Consider the following 23,312-nt stretch of genomic DNA (forward strand, 5'->3'; position numbering starts at 1 on the left):
CATGCTASTACTGTAAGCATCACGTTTGTACTAGGCAGCAAAATATGCAGYTGAACTTACTCACACTGCTCTCCAAACACACACAAGCCCCTAAACTATAGCATGCTGCGACCTATACTATAGATGARCAGACAGACCTCTATTGCACTGCCATGGTATTTTCCTTCTGAGAACCTGAGGGTACTTTACTAACATTACTGGATGAAATTCTGCAACATACAGGACTCTTACAGTTACAATAGTTGTAACAGATGTTGCGTTCACCTCCTAAATAGGGAATCCATACAGCTTCCTCATAAGATTTAAAAAGTTTGTGCAAAAACTTGAAATAGCTCGCTGCTCTCCTGTCTTGTGGTCTACCCAGGTTGGTATCTTTCTCCAAACAGATAAAGTATTTTCTCTGAACAGAACTATATGAATAAMACAACTGAAAACTCAGAAAGTGTTTTTAAGAACAAGGATGGTGTATCTTCTCCACTCTTTCCAACTAGCACATCTATCTGCACGCTGACAACAAGCAAGGTCTAAGCAAACCTTCCTCCAGGGTTTGAATTAATGGCAAAGGTCTCCCAGCACAAAGATTTGAAACAAAATCAGTAAAGAATTTTTATTAGTCCACAAGGAAAAAGCAGTGGGAAGTTAAGGCGAGAAGGCTAGTTCATGCAATAAAAGGGAAAAAAAGGCTGCTCTTGCTGGCTGCAAAAGGCCTCGTACCTGTGGGATGCCGTACTTGTCAATGATTTGCCAAATATACCAGTCTTCTCTCCTGGAAGCCTTTCGGAATTTGAAGGTAGTTACAAAGGCATATTCATCAGGCAGACCTTGTGGGAACACATCCCTAGCATGGGCAGGGAAAAAGAGAGCAATGTAATAGGCTTAACGGCGAAGAGCAGAATTTCTAACAAAACTCTCTGAATGCCCCAGGACACTTTCCAAAAGTGTTTTATCATTCCTTTAAAACTCTGCTGTATCTGGAAACATGTAGAGAGGTGAACATGAGCTTGTTACCCTCAAGGTGTCTCTGTCCATGAAGAGTCCTTCTCAACTCCAGYGGTGAAACTCTCAAGTTAACTAAAAAATGGGGGAAATCTGAAATTTGGAATCCATCACGTCAAAAGTTGGGTTTCAGCTGTTTCAATCCATGCTACCTGTAAAAYATCCTGTTTCTTCTCTARATGCACTGGAAATCTGTGACACTGSGCTGGCATATCTGAAACCATCCATGAACATACCAAATTTCAGCACTAAGTGCTRTAATGTTTCCCCTCACAAAACAAGCATTATGCATCATGCTTGCCCAAGATAATGCTCCTTGGCTGATGGCCTGGAAGAACAGAAGAATCTTCTCAAATCACACTTTACAAACACATGTGGCAGAAATTCACTCAGTGTGACACTGTGATCCCCATTTACATTTGAAGTAACCAAAAACAGCAGCTCATTTGACCTAGCCCAACATAAGAACATAACCAACAAAAAAGACCAACAACTGGTGCGGAGAGATGGGATTCATCTGACCAAGCGGGGCACATTTACCTTTGCAAACAGGTTGGCCAWCCTAGTAAAGAGGGTTTTAAACTAGGTAGCAGGGGGGAGGAGGGTGTCATACAGACAGGGTAGAYAWCAAAACACAARTTGGGTTGGGGGGCCTCCAACGGGTGYATGCAGCTGGGGATGTGCGTTCGGGACATGGCTATGGRCGACCCCYSKMMMACCYTYMYKRGRAAMCYTSMRSCMWKRMCMMCYYYTTKRAAWKSCYKKACACCAATGCACGCAGCATGGGGAACAAACAGGAGGAGCTGGAGAGCTGTGTGYGATCGCAGGGCCATGATCTCACTGCAGACAYRRAGACATGGTGGGATAGCTCACATGACTGGAATGCTGCCATGGATGGCTATGTGCTTTTTWGGAVAGACAGGYCRGGRAGGYRAGGTGGTGGAGCTGCTCTTTATGTGAGAGAGCAACTGRAATGCATCGAGCTCTGCCTAGGAGGGGAGGAGGAGGCAGGTGAGAGCTTATGGGTAAAGATCAAAGGGCAGGCCAACATGGGGGACACTGTTGTGGGTGTCTACTACAGGCCACCCGACCAGGAAGAGAAAGTTGATGAGGCCTTCCATAGGCAGCTGGAGGTAGCCTCACGATCACAGGCCCTGGTTCTCAGGGGGGACTTCAGCCACCCTGACATCTGCTGGAAGGACAACACAGCAAGGCACAAACAGTCCAGGAGCCTCCTGCAATGCATTGATGATAACTTCTTGTCACAAAATGGTGGAGGAGCCTAAGAGGAAGGGTGTCCTGCTGGATCTTGTCCTTACAAACAGAGAGGGCCTGGTTAGAGATGTGAAGGTTGGGGGCAGCCTTGGCTGCAGTGACCACGAGATGGTGGAGTTCAGGATCCTGCCTGAAAGAAGTAAGGCAACAAGCAGGACTGCAACCCTGGACTTCAGGAGAGTGGACTTTGGGCTCTGCAGAGACCTAATTGGTGGAGTCTCATGGGTTAAGGCCCTAGAAGGAAGGGGGGTCCAAGAGAGCTGGCTASTATTCAAACATCACTTCCTCCARGCTCAAGAGCGGGGCATCCCTATGAGTAAGAAGTGCAGCAAAAGGGGCAGGAGACCTGCACGGGTGAGCAAGGARCTCYTGGCCAAATTCAGACAGAAGAAGAAAGTACACARAAYGTGGRAGAGGGGACAGGCTGCTTGGGAGAATTATAGGAATGCAGTCAGAGTATGCAGATGCTGCGAGGAAGGCTAAGGCCCAGCTGGAATTGAGTCTGGCAAGGGATGTYAAGGACAACAGGAAGGGCTTCTTCAAATACATCAGCAGCAAGTGGAGGACTWGGGAAAATGTGGGCCYGCTACTGAATGATCAGGAGTAGCCAGCATGGATTCACMAAGGGGAAATCCTGCTTAAMCAACCTGATAGYCTTCTAGGATGGMAYGACTGGCTGGGGAAATTAGGGCAGAGCACTGGACATTGTGTACCTTGACTTCAGCAAGGGACATTGTCTCCCATAACATCCTCCTAGACAACCCCAGGAAGTGTGGGTTAGACGAGTGGACAGTGAGGTGGATTGAGAACTGGCTGAAAGGCAGAGCTCAGAGGGTCRTCATCAGTGGTGCGGAGTYTAGCTGGAGGCCTGCGGCTAGYGGCATCCCCCAGGGCTCAGGACTGGGTCCCATCCTGTTCAACTTCTTCATCAATGACCTGGATGAGGGGACAGAGTGCCTCCTCAGCAAGTTKGCTGATGATMCCAAGMTGGGAGGAGTGGCTGACACACCTGAGGGCTGTGCTGCCATTCAGAGAGACCTGGAYAGGCTGGAGAGTTGGTTAGAGAGGAASCWCCTGAGGTTCAACAAGGGCAAGTGCAGCGTCCTGCACCTAAGGAGGGAAAACTCCATGCACCAGTACAAGTCTTCTCAGCTGTCCCGTGTGACAGGACAAGAGGCAATGGGCAGAAATTGAAGCACACGAAGTTCCACCTGAACGCGAGGGGGAATTTTTTCACTGGGAGAGTGACAGAGGACTGGAACAGGTTGCCCAGAGAGKTGGTGGAGTCTCCTTCTCTGGAGATCTTCAAGGCCCACCTGGATGCAACCCCATCTAYCATGCTCTAGGTGACCCTGCTGAGCAGGGAGGTTGGACTAGATGATCTCCAGAGGTCCCTTCCAACCTTACTGATTCTACGATTCTATGAACACAGCAATGAGCATATGTGGTTGGACAGAGTGTACATCTAACCCCGTATCCTGGGGGCATTTTGTCACTGGCCATAAGTGGACACCTAGAAATGAAAACAAACAKAACAAACATATTTCCTCAGGCTCCAGCTCTTTCAGATTCAGGGGTCAAACTGAGAGTCAACCRAAGTATCTATGTTCATAACTTTCTATGTTTTTCTCTTGTATGGACTTCTCCATTCTCCCCTTGAACTCAAATAAACTTACTGCATCCACAGSATCCTTTGGCGAGGAAAAAATAAAGAATAAAACAATTAAGACAGATTTTCTTATGGAACATCTGACACGGTCCATCACTATCTAGAAACTGGCATAGTTAAGTCAGAGGCACACAGAAGTAGAGGCCTCTACTGGAGTTTAAAACAAACTCATTCTGCAAAATTTGCAGAATTTTGGAATCCAAAAACTTTGTTTTGCATTTGCAGCAAAGATTCAAAGCCATTCTTATTTAATGTCAAAATATTCAGTCATTTTTTTTAATTTGTGCTTTGAATTCCCTGTCTTCTCAATCAAGTTAATAAATCAGATTATTGCTGTGGTTTATACCACATATATAAATATAAATATGTAAATATAGACATGCACACACCAAAGCATGTATACATATAAAAAACATATATATATACACACACACAAACATATATATAAACATATATATAAAACATATATATATATAAAACATATATATATATAAAACATATATATATATAAAACATATATATAAAACACCCACAAAGGCTTCACACCATTATATGCTGGTCTTCCCAGTGGAAGATGCAGGTGCCATCTTCCAACACAAGCGAAATCCGAACCAAGCTCCCACTAGCTCCTTGAAAAAATCACTCACTCAGGCGAGCAGACAAGGCTCTTTCACATCTTGGTGCTAGATACTCAGAAACCATCCCTCCCCTGGGCACAGATCCACTGCATGGCAGCATCCATCTCTCCTGTGGTACCCAAAATAGCCAGACRCTCTTTACACCTTCACAACAAAACAAGAGGCCTACTGGTTGTCACTGTTGAGGCACAGCTGCTGTGGGGAATACAACCAGCATGGTTTTGGCAGTGAAAGCCACCAAGAAATACTAGGGGATTTTTGGCCAGAGGTAGCCAAACTGGTCAATCAGTCCTCCCACCATGGCACCCAGACATGTCTCCTTTACTTTCGACATGTCTTAGTGTGAAGTTCCTTTCAAAAGGCTGCCTGGCTTTGTACACTCTTTTTGTCTAAATCTGAGAAGAAGGGCATGTCTGAACTTCTAAAGTCACTGACAGACTGGGCTGTCTTCCTCCACTMCTTCAAGAAAATTCAACATTGCTGAAGGCAGCAATGTCAGTGGTTAGAAAGACTTTACTTAGGACTCCCTCCTCTCRAATAAAAAGCATGGACCTTTCTACATGAGTGCTAGCAGTGGGAAGATTTCTCTGTGGCTCAGCTCTTAAAACACAGCCATTTCAGCATACATGCCTAGTGCATTTATCTTCACTCACTCATTTCTCACCATGTATTCACAGTCTCAGCTTCTTCTGCAAACAGTAGTCATCTCAGGTCTCCCTCTGATCATCTCCTCCCTGCCTCTTCCTCCTTACCAGYTGGTTCATCTTATTTCCAGGCTTTGCCTCTTCTCTTGCTTCCATGCTGCCTTTCCTTCTCCATTTATCAGTGTGAGAGCCCTGTTGCTGCAACCTCTTTCCACCCCACTTGCAATTCAGAGCCCTAAATTGTTCTGATGGCTGAAGTGCCCTTTCTGGCAGCTGGGAACAGCAGGAAGCAATTTAGTTTCACTGTGTTTAAYGAGTTCACCCTCTACCCAGTCCTTTATGATCCTACCTTGCATTTTGGGCACCGACAGCCCCATTCATTTACTTGTCCGAGCTGTATCTCACCACCAACTCCAAGCTACTACTTAATGAAAACCAGTCAGAGAAATGTTTCCACGTTAATCCAGTGCTGCCACAAGTTAGCAGAGTAACTGCGCTGGGAATACTTAGCTGTCCTGCTGGCCCACAGCACACTTGCTATTGTCCCATCAACAGCAGCAGGGCACATACTTTCGATGCTGCCTTTCACTAACACGTTTCCAGCTCTGCACATGCACATATGCTTCTTTCCGAGTAAGAATTAAGGGCAGTGGCATTAGTGCTCTGTTGAGCAGGGAGGTATAGGAGCATGTGGTTAAGTTAATCCCTTGTGTTGATGTCAAGGCTGATTTTGGGCCTGATACCTACATACAAATCTGGAAGAGCCRGTTGCTGGCCTCTGTGCTAAGACAGCCTGTGCAGCTCTCTGGATATCTTAGAGTTGGGAAATGGGAACACCATCATGCAAGCTCAAATTCAGAAAAGGCTTTTGGATGCTTAACGCCCACAGAAGTAGCCATGAATTAGGTACCTAAATATCCTTGTGGACCTGGCCACACCTCATCACACAGGGGCTGACAAATGACCTATCACGTAGATTTAAAATGATGGAAAGCTATAATGACCCATTACCTCTCATCCTCAACTAATTTTTAAAGGTGCTGAAGAACAGACTGCAAGTTCCAGATAGAGAAAGACTTTGAGCCAAAAGCAAATCTAAAGACACTCTTGTTGCTCTGAAGATACGATAAAAGCTATTTCTGAAGTCCTTGGCCACTGCATCTTTTGTGGAACTGAATTACCACATAAATAACAACAGCTCTGTTTATGAGTTTTCATTTATTTCCTTGCCAAAAAGTGATCTCCATCTAGAGGCTCAGCTGTACTTACGGTAGGAACTGCTATACCCAGAAATGTTTTATTTCCCTCTGTTCACCCAAGGTTGAAACGAGCTGATGGTCTCGGTTATGGAGCTTTACTGAGTGTCTGGTACCTACAGGGAACTCTCTGCTGGCGCCTCAATCTATAACTCTGACAACAGCATGGATTGCAGAAGAGCCCATTATAAAATCCCAAGACAAGAGAAGCTCCCCTCTTGCTGTAAGTTAGTCTCTGAGTTAATTAACCTAGCTCCCAGGTCAGACCAGTCACAACTTCTACAGACAAAAAATGGTAATGAGCAGGCAGAAAACTCTCCTAGCCACTGCCATTTCCAAGATATAGCCGCCTTCTTACATTCTTTTATTTGGTGTCTCTAATAAGCWGCATGAGATCCTTCATCTGCAATCACTATACAGTGGAGAAGAAAATATTGCCAGTTCTCATTTCAGTCACTGACTATAACAACAATTAACAGGGTGCTTGCATTTGATGAAGAAGGGACAAAATTAATAAGAAAGAAAAATGTAGAAGCAAAGGGTAAATCCCTATTGGCTTGTCACTGATTCTATATGTGACCATATTCAAAACAGTTAAAAGCTGCTAATAGTCAACGTCATTCACTAATGTCTGTGGCCACACTGTATGCTCCACGCCAGGCCCAGGCATTACTTGGAATAGCACTGGTTGGCATCAGTCAAAACTAACTTGACATGAGCACACAAACAAATGAAGCGTATGAACTCTAGGGCTGGGTCCTGTGAACTCACCACGTTTAATTTGTGGAGAAAGAGCTTACAACGGACGCCTGAGATGGGCTGCATATATGCATTCTCCTGCTTAATTCATAGTAGATGTGGACCTACATGTTTCTTCTTCCACAGTATAGAGCAACTCACATGACAACTCCTATGGCAACTGAGGTCATGAGATCAGAGAGGGGCCACAACAAAGCCTTCAGATGGGACGACTACCCTCACCACCTTCTTAGAGCTTGGAGTCCTGTGTCTCATCCCTGACTTCAGCACAGTATCTTGGTCTTTTTCTAACTCTGGTAACACAGGAAACTTTGAGAAGGGTCACAGTCTAGACTTGGCAGCTGCTTCTGACCTGGGGAAGAGAGGGAGAAAGGGAAAGACTGGGCTGGCAGAGAGAGTGAGAGAGGGTACAGAACTGAACTGCAAATGTGTGAGCTGAAATGAGCAGTAGGGAAGCATTCAGCAGTTCTGAACTAAGCAGGTTTCATATTCAGCCTCTGACGTTTTTGCTAGCTCTGGGTAGAATTTTCTTCTCTATGGAGCAGACCAAATCACTAGACCAAGGTAAGACTTGATGAGGAAACCCAAGGCAGGTAACTGAAGTGAAAGGTAAGTTGAGGTCAGAAGTCAGAGTCTCCAGATCAATGCTCCAAGATATACACACTCAAGAGCAAAAAAGGCTCAGGGAAGATAACACTGTCTCAGTACAAAGACCAAATAGATCATGACTAGAGGTCAGGTATTAAGAAGTTCTGTGAGGTGGAAATTGGGATGGGAACTAAGCCAGGCCAGGACCAGGTCAGGCAAGCTGGTGAAGAGAAGATCTAGGGGTAGACACAACAGTACAAAGGCTCTAGAGTCAGAACTAGGAGAAATAGGTGGAAGAGATATCAGGATGGTGAGGCAGAAGCTGGGCAGTAACCAAGTCTATAATGGACAGAAACAAGCCCAAAGACCCAGAAACAAAAATCTGGATCACAGCTGTGGTCACTGAGGAGCTGAGAGAAAATGGTAGGACAGCTTCACTTTTCTGAGAGTGAGGAAAAGTGTCATCCAGCTTTACAGACCTGTCCTCAGCTACCTAGTGAGACCTGCCAGTCTCTCAGTTACTGGGACATTGATCTGGGCCACATTCCTGGCTGTTGTTTGACAATTTGTAGGTGTAGGCTCCAGACCAGAAGATGAACAGGCACATTTCCTGGGCCACTAAACTGGCACTCTGTACTAGTACTAGTATTTATATAAAGATATACATATCACTGAAATGGATAATAAAGTAAATTGGACATATCACTCAGTTAATGATTTTGTATCTAATTATAGGATGTTTCTATCAGTTGTTAARCATTGCTTTAGGTTATCTGCAAGAAATGACAGATGTTTTTATTTTGTTTATTATTTYAGTTATCAGTTTTGTGCATCTTTGTATGATTCCATTTTCTGTGAGCAATGGCCCTATATGCATTATCACATCTAAAAAGTGAAACGGACCAAATATACAGTCACCTTCCACGGCAACACACCCAATTAGGTTTATTTCCAAATCAGAGGTGYAGCGAAGTTAAGACATAGAAGGCGGAAAATAGAAAGTTTCTTTTTTAATTCCATAATTCAGTTAACCATTTAAAAGGAAGCTTAGTCGTTTGAGTTTACTAATTTAGTATGTTTTAACTCTAATTGTTCTCAGCAACAAAATACTCTCCTTATTTTTTTTAAAAAAAAGCATCAAGAATTAAATGGATGCAACCTGAGCAAACGAAAACACATTACAGCTGGTTGGTCTGGTTTGCTTTCTCAGCCCTTCTGGGAAAACAGCGATAGCAATAACAACAAAAAGTATTTCAAGTCTTAATTTCAAAAAGGAATGCAAAAGGACAGCTCACTATTATCCATGGAAACTTGTTCTAGTCACTAATTACTTTCGTTGTTAAAAATGCTTGCCTTCCTTCCATGCTGGTTTTTGCCTGTTGTTAACAGGTAGCTATTGACTTCTGGTTTACTGCTGTTCATTACACTTAAGTCCCTTTATTAAATTTTGATTTCCCATCAGTTCTTATAAACTGTAACCACCTCAGCTGTTAACCTCTCCCTAATTTACCTGACTACACAGAGCTTTTTGAGTCTCTCACTATTAGCCATATTTCCGAATTCTTTAACCTTTCATACACTCCATCCCTATCTATCTACTGAATTACAGACGTAGGGACTGGATGCATCWTTACTGCAGTAGTGACAGAGTTCTCTGATATTGAAACAGTCTGCTCTTCGGCATGACAGTTCTTGCTTATATACCCAAGGGCTGCATTAGTCCTGTTTACCACAGTATCCCACAGAGCTTAGATTCATCACTCCCAGAGCTTTTCAAGCACAAACTGGACCTCTCTACTTCAAGGGCTTCTTCCGACAGAGTCCTAGTGATAACCTTCTCCAGTGATAAAGCAGACTACCACTAGCTATTACAAGCAACATCACACAGGAGTTGTGCCCACAGGCTGCTGCGAGAAAAAAACGATGCTTTTCCTCTCACTACACACTCCAGTTTCTATACACTTCTTATCAGAGGCAAGGTGTCTTTAGTTTGATGGCATTCTCCCAGATCATGAATTTACTTACCCTGAGACTTGACATCATTTATGGATTTCAGCTCAAACAGTTTTCCTTTCAATATATCATATTTCTACCTTTTTTTTTTTTTAAGACTGTATGCTTATATGGAGAAGGAAATGGAGGAGAGAAGGGCAAATCAACTCGGGCCGGCTCCAGGATGAAAAAATATTGTGAAATCAAGCAAATGCAAATCACAGTACAATCTAAAAGATGCAGCAAGCTGAGTAAAGAAGCCGWAACAGAATAAAATATAACAGCCCTCATCCATAAGAAGGAAAAAAATACTATTGATTTTTTAAGCTGAAGTTCAAAATCATCACAGTGAAATTTACTGCAAAAATGTTAATGATGACAATTCAATCTATCGCTCGAGATTACTCAGTGAAATTATGCACTCACTCTTTTCAAGGCTAATGCTAGCAGGATTCAAATGACAACTTGAAGAGAAACTGTTCTGATCGACTAAGRCACAGCTGGCAGCCTCAGGTTACAAAGGACTGCATCCATGTTGACACTGGATTAACAACTGCTCATTCTTTCAGGAGGCCAAAAAACTGTATTAGCAGAATGATTATAACATCTAGTAGGAACGGGTCTCTCGTGATTAGCAAATATGTATTTCAATGGGAGTACTACCAAATATTCCTTTTAGAGGCCTTTTAGGTACTTTGCCCTAAGTTTTTTTGTGAATGTCTTAATACTGCTCTTCAAAACAACTGAAATGCAGTGAAACTAGCTGATTCACTGACCAGGATGGAAAGCGGAGCTAGTGCACCTTGTCTAAATTTTAGGCCAGAAGAACTGAAAGAGCTAATTAAAACAGCAGAATATGTATGTGTTAGCTGTGGTGACACAGGTAYTGGGTAACTACTTCAAGGCTAACCTAAAGGAACCAAATAACAGAGGCCAGAAAATAGAACCAAACCAGAGGCTCAGACGAAAATAAAACGTAAGACCAGGTACTCACTCAGTTTTCTGGACAATAGGGAAGCTTCCAAGTCGCACGTAAGAGCTCTGAATTCCACTTTCTTTCATTCCAAAAATTTGTTTCACACTGAATGAATCCATCAGGTCAAATCCTGTCCATAACAAAAGCATAAATATGAGACATCTATGAGGYTGCAACATAAAAATTAGAGTAGTGTGACCTCTCTTCAGCCATGCTTAGGTAGTTATCTTAACACACAGACACAACTCTTCAGAGATTAACCTTGTTCTTGTCAGGAAAAGCCAGAAGAAAATTCTAACATGGTCTAACCGACTCAGCCCAAAAACTCAAAACMAAGCATAAAGTCAAACTGTAGCAGACCCTGGAGAGATCAGAACAGAATTCCCCAGATATCAATGACAAGTTTTGTTTGCATTGCTCTGGCACCTTGAAAATAACTGTGCAGTTCACCAATGCATACGGATGCTCAGATAAGGTAGAAGAGAAAGCCCAGSTGAAGACTGAAATATTTACTGAAAACACTTGTCTACAAACAATCTTCATACTATCTTAATTTTATTTAGCCATAGCCTAATTTACTCATTATTACCATGAGCTGTTTATCTTGGTTGCAAACATTTCTGTCAAGCTCACCTCATTTTGATAGGGCTTGTTGGCTAAAGTGTACAGCGTGCAAGTGGGCCAGTGCAGCTTCAGTGTCGCTGTGGACCYCTCCACAGTTAACTCATGTTTTGATGACACAAAGTCCCAGCTACTGAATCCTGCCGGGGCCAGCTGGAAGGTACCCACACCATGTCCCTGAACTTACCCAGCTGCAGGAGGCTCACTACTATGTGACTGCAACTATCATGCTTTGAGGTCTAAATGGACTCCATAGGATGTACATCCAAATTAGTAAGTGCACCCAGAACCAGACACACTGTGGATTTAGGAGCAAAGACACTACAGAAGCCAGGCTGAGCATGAATGAACACAGAAGCTGTGCTTTTTCTTTTATCTGGGCTATTCCAGTCTCCACTCTCCCTCACACATACATGATTATACATATTAACTCCTGTGGATATAATTACAACCTATAAAACTGATGATAATAGAATAGTTTATTCTGGGAAATTGTTTTTAAACTAGGGCAGTGGTTTTAACTTTGTTCAGCTAGTGGCCTCCTAAAAGTTGAGTAAATACAAATTGCTGTGTGGTAAAATTAGGTCTTAAGACAAGAATTCTGCTTTTCTCAGTTGTCTTTGTGAATCTGTTGAAACTTCAGACTGAAAGCCAGGGCTTGAAAACCACAGCAACGGGAAAAGGTGCCCATCTAACGGTAACATTTTTTAAACTTTTAAGAATAAATAAGTGCAAAAAACTTTGTGGGCCAGCCTGACAAAGCAAGGTGTGACAGCAAAGAGCAAATAAAACATTAGCTTCCATCACAGAGCTTCTTCTAAAGAAATAGCTCTTTTTGAGGAAATACAGTCTTAATTGTTTGCAAAGACAGAAATGGTTGCCTGATGCCAGTTGAGGCTTTTTCTATTACAGTAACTTTCCTAGCTGTCAAAAGCTTTTCCCTCCCGACCACTTTATTTTCAGCTATTACTGGACATTCAGGAGGGCAAATAAGGTGGTTAAGACACCCCAGGGCCTCATGGCTCCACCTTGTAATGACCTCTGCAACAGCTCTAGTGATGCCCCCTTCTGACATACAGTAATCAGCCATGATTGCATCCATAAATTGTTCCAAATAGAAGCTACAAGAACATGAAAGCTCCCTGCTGGCTATCATATAAAAAACAGTATGACCTGTCCGTACAAGCTCTCCTGCAACTCATTTCAGAATGCAATGCATGTTTTTCATCCACACCAACSACAGAAATATGAGGAAGGCACTTGAGTGTTACTGGTGAGATGAGCCCACAGTGACTGGCAAGAAGGCTTGCTAAGCACTCAGAGGAGCTGCTAATTTGTGAACGGAGAAGGCTGGCACACYGCCCAAGCCACAGCGCCGTGTCCCGCGGACAGACTCCTCAAGCCATGGAGAATTGCTCAGCTACACAAGTGCAAATGACAATGGCAAAACCTTCCTTCGCAGCATTCCCATCATTAGCTCAGACCCCAAACAAACTCTGAACTTCTTCTGAGAACTCAAGCCAATGCTCTCATCATGAGCAACTATTAGGGTGTTCAGACAAACCGAGAGTCATGTTAGTCAAACTCTTTTTGCTGAAACTTCCAAATAAGATGCAGTTTAGAGAGCCTAAATAACACAATGAAACATAAGCAAGGCTATTAAAATTCTTCTGCAAGCAGAACTTGCAATATTAAGAACACTTTGCACTCACAAAGCGCACAGGTAAATCACAGTAGAATCCCTCTTATTCCAACTATGAATCGGTGAATCACAAATTTCTTTATACGCTTTTTGTTAAGAATCAGTGAGGGCTGTTCTGTGGAAAGTTCAAGTGCTATGTAAGTCCACAGAAACATTAAGCCCTAGACATATCAGAGCACACAGCCAAAACCAGCAACTACTTTTACCTTACTCAATTCATGACTTCATGCTGTGCCAAATACAGATATTGCCTCCACTCTCCTTAGAGGGAGCTATGAGGCAAACTAATTCATGTTCATAGAGCACTTAAAATGGGTCTCTTCTGGCTAAATGTCAGCTCAGGAGGCAGGATAATCATACAGACTCTCATTCACACAGTCACACGGAATTGAATACAAGTGCTTCTAGGGAGACATTCATCTCACACTGCAAGAAAGGCCAAAAGTCCACGTGCCTCACCACTGACATAAAGACAGCATAGGATGCCCAGGCTGTATGTTAAAGATTATCTAGTAAAGGTCTAAAGTTAGCTGTGATGACTCCCACTCTTAGATACCCTACCGTCAATCAAAGGCTATGAGGCAATGCTCAGCTGCAGAAGGATTTCAGCGGCATTACGGAAAATACGCCATCAGTTCATAGTGCAGACAACGAAGAACCGTTTGCTAAGGATAAGATGCATCTCACCTAATTTTATCTCCCTAAAAACAAGATGTCTGATGTAAGTGGGTTGCTTCAGTTCCCTTTTTGGTCCTAAAGGCTGGAGCCTTTAAGAAGACAATTCATCACATCTATCTTGAACCTATCTAAGGACAGACCAAAACACTATTTGGCAGTGACTATTTCTGAAAGGGAGCCAAGAGAGAGAGTAATTTTCAGACTTCTCAAGTTAGGTGAGATAAATTCCACTTTTAGGGAGTGCTATGCATTTTGGGCGCTGAATGAGGCAGAAGTCAAGAGGAAAAAAAATGTAAGTAATCACACATAACAAATTTCCATTGTTTCATTTGCATTTAGGATTGAATAAAGGTTGCAGATTTTRAATTCAGAATAGCAATATCTCAATTTTATTACTAATGGAATTTTACTTCCATTTATTGYAAGTATCTCTTTAAAAAGATATCATCTCATTTCTGAGTGGGAGAAGAACGAAACAGACCCAAAATACTGTCATTTGAGTTGAGAAATTAACCAGTGCACACTATCCAGGTAGGATAGGAAAAAGGACATGTAAAGTAAGTTCCAAATGAATTTGTGCTTSCATGTAACTTCTAAGATTATTTCAGCTAAGGAAGAATATATATATATATATATATGTATATATTGCACATGTTCCCTTGTACACTTTAGGATCTGGAGTGAAATAGTGAGGAAAAGARTATGACTTTTTCAATTTATGTTATGTCAATGGGAGAAATAAGTGATGTTGTAACCATTTCTCCAACATTTGAGCAGGATATTGCATCTTACACTATCTACCTGCCAGCAATGTGGTGGAAACACCTCACCTATAACTTCCTCCAAACATCTTGCTGCTCAGTTAGTCTGCCATACATCATCCTGGGCTGGAGTAACAGGAGAAGTCTGGGTTGGACATCAGTTTCCCATTACCAAGGGAAGATCACACTGTAAGTACCATAGAGTAATACAGGATGGAGTGACCTYTGAGTCCAAGAAAATTCACAGACATCTCCAACTCCCTCAAACCATATATAAGAAGGTAAGATTCTCAGTGCAGAAYCATGGTTAGGAGACAAAACTAAGTGCTGACTGAGAGTAAGGAAAATGAGATACTACACTTAGTTTCCCAGACCTTCCCAGTTGAAATGGGAAGGAACATACCAGCCCAAAGCAAGGACAAAGCTACTGTTACCCAATCTTTGCACTGTGCTTGAGCACAGGATGAAGGGGGAGGACTGTTCTGTTCTCAGCTGCTTTGATTTAAAATGTGGCTTTTTGTGTACCAAGACAGGTGTGGTTTCCAGTTGCTTTATAAACCATTTAATCAGTAATGCCATAAATACAGCAATTAATAAGATGAATAACGCTCTTTGAACATAAGCTTCCTACTTCATTATGGTTACTAAAACAATCTTAGGCCATTGAAACCCTCTAACCTGATTACATCTCCTGAAAAGCAGTATAACCTAGTCCATTAACACTGAAATTAAAATAGTGACCTGGAAGAGAAGCTCAGATTCATAACAGCATACTTGGCTTTAAAAGCAATTTCTTATGCACTGCTCTACTGATCAGATCAGCTAAATGTCTCTTTACTTGCAAGTAATAACTCTTTACAGGAAGCAGACCATTTTTCCAGAACCAGAAAGCATGGCCAGATCTGCCTCTTGCAGGTAAAAAATGGGCAAAACTTGGCACTGGACTGAACAATTTCTACATCGTCCTAATTGTAATATACAACTGCATTCTCTTTTATAGGAAATAGTGCATAGTGCAACCAATCACATCCAAAAACATGGCCAAAGGGTGACCAGATAGCTCTGCATTTGTCGAGTATTCCCATAAAGTTTATTTCAAGGTATTTATTTCAAGATAAGGCTAAAGGGGCCATGATCTGTTCCCGTGAGCATAAGCTAGAATTCTGCTTGGCTCCATTAGGTATCTGACGTGGACAGCATGGTGGAAGCTGGTACCTGCATGCTGMGAATTTCTTGACTAGCTTCTTGGGAAAAAAAACATCACCTCCCAAACRCAGGAAACTAGAGCAACAGACGGAAATTTTATTAGTCAGAAAAGAAGGTGGTGTACACATTCAGGAAGTCTTGTCAAAGTAAGATTGAACCTTTAGTTTATTCTTTATCATGAAAAAATCTCATGAGAAAAGTGTTCTACCTTGCATTCCTGAAGAACTAAGGTAACCCTCGCAGGAATCATGGGGCTATTTCTATTTGTAAAAGGTTCTGGTGAGGGGACTGCCTGGAAAGCACGGTGAGAAAGGAATCAGGAAAGGTATACGATATCAGAGCCCCATGTGATGCACTCCGAATATATTTATTAGCGAGGACAACCAGCCATGAGTATTGATATAAAACACAGAGGCTTTTGCAGGAACTACACCATATATTARTCGTGGTTAAACTCTCAGCTGAATTATCACCCTTGTCAATATACTGACAGAATATCACCAATTGCCAAGGTCAAGGGAGGKTGTCATCAGCTACTGTTTCTCTATGACTTTTGAAAACAGCTATATGTATTGCCTGTGATAAAACAGCATATGCTACTTTTACTAGCGTGAAGTCAACGGCAATAAACTTTAYGGTAGGCTAGAAATGCGTATAAATTCCTAGGAGGAACAGTATCACTTGGGAGTCTCTCAGCAAATGCAAGATCTTATCAATTTTCTCACCTAATATTTCTGCAGTCTTGAAAGTTAAGCCTTCATGGCTGGTCTGTGCTCACAAGGAATGGGAGAAGCCTAGAGCTAGTGTGCTCTCTGGAGCCTAAACATCACATTCAATTYATCCAGTGTGATCTACAAGGCTGTTGCCACCATCAGCAGTCCCCATTTTTGTTACCTCTTATTTACTTTCTGTGCTCTTACATAAAACAAACAAACAAATAAAAACAGAAAGAATTGTTATTATGCAATACTTTGAAGCTATAAAATTGCATTTAGCCAGCAACATCTGGCAATTAGCTTCTTGAAGTCAGAGTGTAGATGAGAGATACGACTTTTTTCTACTATATCTAAACATTTGGCATCCTTATGTTCCACAGTGTTCTAGGCTGAAAACAGTTCTTTCCAAATAGCCACTAGGTGTCTCAGTCTGGAGCTTGGAAATGAGTAAAAGTGTCAAAATTCTGAAGGGAAAACCTACTAACTTTACTTTACATGCGTTGCTGTTGTTGTTACAGTAGCCGTCATCAGGATTTTCACTATTCCTGACATTCCTTCCTGCACAGGAAAGGAAATCCTTTCAGGAGTTGACAGTACATCAGATAATTAGGGATACTTTTAAGAGATTACTGAAGTCTCCATCTCAAGGCTGCTCCACCACAGTAAAATTACCTAYATCCATCTCAGTATATCACTGCCCTAATCATAGTTTCACCTGGGATCAAGAAAAAGYATTTAGGAGATGGTAAGTCTGAATACTGACGGTGTCACAGTTCATGGTCCGTTTTTCTAGCATGCTGACAGGAAGCAGAAAGCCCTCTTCCTCTATCTTGATGACCACCTCCATGCAACCAGGCCAGATAAAGCCCAGCAGAAGCAATACCATACTGTTGGCTTTATCCTATTAACGAGACAATTCCATTTTAACACTTCGGTTTTACTGCCAGAATAATAACATTGAAGTTGAGGACTGATGAGCTGTTTATGTTAACAACACCGGGGTCAGTGTTCAAGCAGCAAGATACCCAATCTTCACATTGTCCCAGTGCCCCTATGGAACACATAGGCACTCGTGTTTGCTCATGGTGATCCTGGCAACAGGAAAGGCCAGAGTCCTGCAGCTTTGATACTRCTTAGACCAGTACACTGCAAATGATAGTAAAAAGGAGACTGAAAGAAAGAGTTTTGCTAAACRCATTTTCTACATCCTGTCCTGCCTGTCAAAAGAAGCAATTTCCAAACACAACGGCTAAGAATTCTGCCTTCCTACACTGGTTTATTCCCTTTTAGTTCACTTCTCCAGCAAAGACAGAAAAAGCAGCAGCATGGATAATTCATCCCACATTCAGCACTCCCAGGTCAACAGCTTGATTCAGCACCATCAGCCAACAGCTGTTATTTGAGCTCTTCCCAGAGCATTAAGGATTGCACTTCTGGAGTAACAAACTAGGAAAATTTATTATCTGCCCACAAGCCCTGTGTGCAAGTAGAGCAGTGAGCAAATGGGCTGCACAAGTCATTAAAAAATTAATTTGCTATATTTTACAAGCATCTTGTAAGGGAATTTTGGAACTATAAAATTCTCCAAAGCCTATGGATTAAAGTGCCTCAAGAGTGTTTTAAAGAGGTTCTTGCTATTAATCAGTTGCCCCTTGTTTCCACAGATGTTACGATTGGGATYTGAGCAGTACTTCACACTGACCTAACTTTCATCTCACTAGATCCACTGGACTTTTACCACGGCTTCAGTGAAGAGACAAGGTAAGACCTTAAGGTAATAACAAGCTTTGGTTGAAGCTTGAACAACAGCATTAAGARGTTATCTTCCAGCCAGTCCTACTGCCTTCGAGTTGATAGTCCACCAGGTGGCTTAGAAGGCACTTCAGTGGTCACAGTTTTATAATAATACTAAAACAGATTTACCCCAATGCATGTTGCCAGCACTCAGGCTGCTGGTTCACTGATTGCTGTCTGCTTCTTCTGCATCAGGGCACCAGGAGAGACAAGTTCTACTTTTGATTGACATCAATAAGCTCAAAAGCCACAGGAGTACCATGAAGATCTCCGACAAAGAGCTTAACCTCAGATCAAGTACCAGTCTGCATTTGGGATTATCAGAAGCAGGATCATTGCCTGAGGTGTATCACATTTATACCTCAAAAAAAAAAAAAATCCTGCTAGCCTCCTTCACACAACTCTGGACTGCCTCACTCATAGGCACTGGTACGGAGAGCAAAAGGAGAGATAAAGGAGCAAGCATTGGGAGGCAGCGGGGCAGGTCATCGAGTTGAATTACAGGATAATCCTCTTTTGGGCCCATCAGCCTAAAGTTTCAGTCAAAAAAAGAGGGGGCAGGTAAAGACAACTGGCACCATTACACAGGAAGGGAAAGACCAAAGGGATGTAAAACCAGTAAGAAAATGAAACCAAAGAGACAGTACAAAAAAAAAAATGAAATTAAAAAAAAAAAGCGGAGACAGAGACAGATGTCAAATCCATAAGGAAGTAGGTGAATACACAGTTATAGAGTCATCCAGGCTGGTGGAAAGGACTTTTGTAATATAACCCACAACCTATTGTAAAAACAGGAAATAAGCACACGTCTAAAGCTGCCGTCTCTAAGGCAGCACATTTCGTCGCCGGATCTCATGTTAATAACACACCACTTTATTTGACGCATTGTTCTGTTTATCTCTGTCAGTCCACTCATTCTTTCTTATCCATTTGTCTCTCAGTTTTCAGACGGTTGCAAGTGGCATATTGAACGACACTGAAAGCTGGTTTTGACACTGAACTCTTTCCCTCATTACTGAAGGCTTTTCTGTGCCGAAGTCATTCTCCATTTTCCCAGTGATGGACATCTGGCTTAGTGCCATGGGTCCTCTTTCAGCTCCTTTCCTGCTCCAGTGATTTACAAGATTAAACAGGGGTTCATTACTCCTTTGATGTCCTTGTACGCCAGATAGGTTTGCCCTAGCTGAACTTTCTAGGACTATTTGAATTAGGTTCTGATTTTAATTAGTTCCTCTATTTTGAGGTCCTCTTCTGAGTTCCTCAAGAGCAAACGTGCTGTGTGTTCTTTCRGAAAGCCATAAAACGGCATTACTGCAAACTCACCTTTCGCAATAGCAGTGGGGAGGGGAAGTCTCTACCCCTTTTTGAATAAAAGTTTGATGGCAGCACTGGGCCCAGGAGAACTCTATGCACATAGCTGAGAAAAACGACAGTGGAAAAATGTTTATGCAAGCAGAGCAGTAAGATAGGTGAATTCAGTTTAACTAGCAATAAATCATTCCCACTGTTTTCTTGTAGGATTTACAAAAGGCTGGAACGATTCTGTGAGAAAAGGTGTCTGAGGAAAAACTCTTTACTAAGATATAAGCTGCTATATTCTCCATGTAGTTTTAATATCTGGGCCACAGAAAAAACTCACCAACTGGCTAATCATGTGAGTGAAAATATTCACACCAATTTTAGGTGCTATGAAAAAAGTTTAATATGAAAATAGGTAAATACTGCTCTGTATGAGCATGTATGTGGTGTCTTTTTTATGCCAGATCATCAGTATGAAACGGATTCGACAAAAACGCAATCTGAAACTGAATACAGCAGTCATCTGAGACCATACACATCACACAGACTCATTTATCTCCAAGCATTAGGAAGAATTTCTTGAAATTGTGTATACATCTTCTTCCCATTATACATGCAAAAATGCCAGAAAGCTCTCAGAGATGAAGAATCTCAGAGATTGTTTCTTCACAGTCCTCTCTTTTGCAGCAAACCTTTCTGAAGCAGAACTAAACTAAACTATTTGCAGAAAGTTGAAAAATACCAAGGAGTTACTTCATGCTACTCTAATTAATTAAACTTTTTACACAACCCAACCAAAGTAATGGCTGCTTCTTGGGCTCTGAATAGGCAGAAGCTGCCTTTTCATTTCCTTTTCATCGACCTCAGATGCACTGGAACACGAAGAAATTCTGATTTGTTTAACTTCTGGGAGAAGGCAAATGTTGCTATATTGCTAGTTTAAAAAAATGTTGCTATATGCGTTGCTAGTTTAAAAAAAAAGCATTTGGGGAGTGATTTTCTTTTTCAATACACATACAAATCAGAATATTTCAGGTGCATGTTCCTGTGCATGGTAAACCCATGCAAGTCTTTTGTGTGAATGTTGAATTCAGAATTCGAATTTGGTGCTCAAATTTGGATTCAGAGTAGAGAAAAGCTTTCACATGGACTTCTCAGTTTTTACTAGATTCCGTTTTCTTCCTGGACTAGCAGATCCTGAAGTAATTTCAGCACTCATTCTCCATGCTTACTGCTGCAGCTGGGCTGCCTGCTCCAGTACACATTTGATACTTATTGTCAATACGGTCATTCACAGCGCTATATATGTGAAAAGTCCCACTGAAGCTCATGATGTGGGTAATAGTAACACATCTGGATACAGTGGGGAAAAGATTCATCTAAAATACGGGATTTCAATTCAAGGAATTTCTGAGTCCAGCACTGATGCTGATTCTTTGTGGTTAYGTGCAGGTGATAGGACCCTTGAGTGTTTCTGGGCTCCTGAATCCACCTTGGCTGCACCCTACCTCCTATCACCCACACTCTCCCTTCCCAATTCTATAGCTTCTGTTGAAGGGAAAATCCTTGATACATAAGCCCAAAGGAAGCTACAGCAGGTCCCCATCCTGRATAACTGGGGCATCTAGACATGAGGGATGTCCAGGGTGCAAACTTAACGTATAGGTTAGAGCTAGCCTATAGGACTCCAGTGACTGCACTTTTAAGTCCCAGATGACTTACTGGTAATTATTTGCCTGCTTGACCTGGTTATCTTGGAGCTACTAKGTATTAAAATGTCCCTGAACACAGGTAAATTATTTGAAGATGTCTGGAAAAGCTTCAAAGATCTTTTAAGTGCAAGGATCTAGGCTACAATGTTGAGACAAGCTATTGTACAGTGCACAGATTCATGGAAAGCAAGGCTAAAAGGGACTTTCTAAGGTCACTGAGGYTTAAGGTATCCCACCTACCAGTCCRCAGAATGAATTCACCCCACAGCACAAGTCCACCTAGTTTCTCCAGATCACAGGAGACTGAAATGACTCTTAGGACAACAGGTATAGATCACTGATACTTTCCCTACATACTTCTCATACATAGAGGCAAAGCAGTTATTGCTGTACATATGCAATTTAGGAAACAGGTTCCAAATCCAGCTCTCCAGACCCTTAGTGAATGAAGGTTATACTCAAGACAGCGCTGATCACTTTTTATCAAATGTTATATGGGAGACTCACTAGGGAAAGTGCAGGGGGAGGAGGGAAGAAGAAGTCCTCAGTCTCTTCTCCATTCTCATTGCCTAGCGAGGGGTGCACTGCAAAATCTGACAGCAAAGTGACTGCACATGGCACAGCCATGCCTTGTCCTTCCCTACCGCCTCCTATCCCAATCCTAGCTGTGTCCTGGAGGAGTGAGAAAAGTGAGCAGTGCCTACACAAATAGCTGGCTTCACCTTCGCTGCTGGCTTCACCTTCGCTGCACACAGAAGAATGTGATCCATTAGCTCTGCAGTTATTTTCGGATTTGCCACTTGCCTCTCAGAGGGATTCCTAAGGAGCTCGTGAGAGGAACAATAACCCAAGTGCAAAGGGAGGGCAAAATGCCCATCACACTGGCACAACAAGGACAGTTTTGTCCCCCAGGGGACATCAGTCTAACGTGCTCCTTCTGAAGGTTCAACTGCCTGGATGCTCCAATTTCCTCTAGCTACCACGTGTTTTAGTGGGCAAATATAAATAGGCCCAGCAATATTATAATTAGTTGGTGAGTCACTGGCATCTCTGGAATGCAAACCGTGTGCTGCAAACCGCAGGAAAATGGAGACATGCTGACAGTTAAACACAGCCATTTCAGTCTATAATTGCAGAGTACTAGTTTTACAACCAGTACCTCTACAGTAAAATGCCCAAACATCCTTTATAGAGCTACAGAARAATACAGAGATCATAAATATACTGGCATTTTGTTCATTTGCGCATGCATGTTTCAGAGGTGGGGAAGGAAGTCTCTAGTTAGACAGCTGAAGTCAATCTGTAGTACAATCCATAACGCAACTTCTGCAGTTGCTATACAGATGGCATTTGCAACAACTCAGGAGTTTAGCATCAGAATTTTGACCTTTCCTCCTTGCTCCATTAACGCCACCCAGCGTGGCTTCCACATGCTCATGTTATRTAATGCAGCACGATGGTTGTAAGCATCCCTCCCCAGGGTTAAATCATTCTTAGCATTTTATGGGAATCATTGCAAGTCATTCTGTACTTCCATTGCAGCTTCCCTCCGAAAAGAGCAGCCAGTATCTGTTGGGGAGCGTTCTTTCCTCTGGAGGATAATGTTGAGGATTAGAGTCCTGCCTATTTTTTTTTAATTCTAGAGATCATCCAGATTTCTGTAACCAAATCTCGTGTCCCGCAGTCTATTTTAAAGGAGAAATAATACAAAAGTGAAGTTTTAGAACCTCCAGAAGCGTAATTCATTTGCAATACCTTGGTATTTCACATACTGTTTCACTGCAATGTATTAGCTATATATGAAAATACATAAGGGGCTCATCTTCAGGATGCAAAATGTTATCACTGTGTTGTCCCGCCTGGCTAAAATTAATAGGAGGCCATGATTTTTTGTTAAATGCTGATGAAACCAAAATGAGAAACCGGCAATATGACGGGGATTAAGTATCAGAGCTGGGCTTCTATTTTGAATATTTCAGGGCAACTGAGTTAAACTCTCTTTTGTTTTCGTTTCTCTTCTTGAGAAAAAA

The 23,312-nt window shown here is 42.1% G+C and overlaps 1 protein-coding gene across 1 annotated transcript in view; it reads right to left on the reverse strand.

The window, feature by feature from the left end:
* The window catches only part of COL22A1 (collagen type XXII alpha 1 chain), a 237,215-nt gene that overhangs the window by 139,643 nt on the left and 74,260 nt on the right, over positions 1–23,312 (reverse strand). The window contains exons 5-6 of the mRNA XM_085300726.1: positions 10,812–10,923; positions 715–838 (exon numbers count right to left, since the gene is read on the reverse strand). Coding sequence (XP_085156852.1) covers positions 715–838; positions 10,812–10,923 — 236 coding nt within the window. The remainder of the gene's footprint in view (positions 1–714; positions 839–10,811; positions 10,924–23,312) is intronic.

Source organism: Rhea americana, unplaced genomic scaffold (assembly GCF_003343005.1).
Source record: "Rhea americana isolate MKP2758 unplaced genomic scaffold, rheAme1 scaffold_0, whole genome shotgun sequence".
Classification (NCBI taxonomy): Eukaryota; Metazoa; Chordata; class Aves; order Rheiformes; family Rheidae; genus Rhea; species Rhea americana.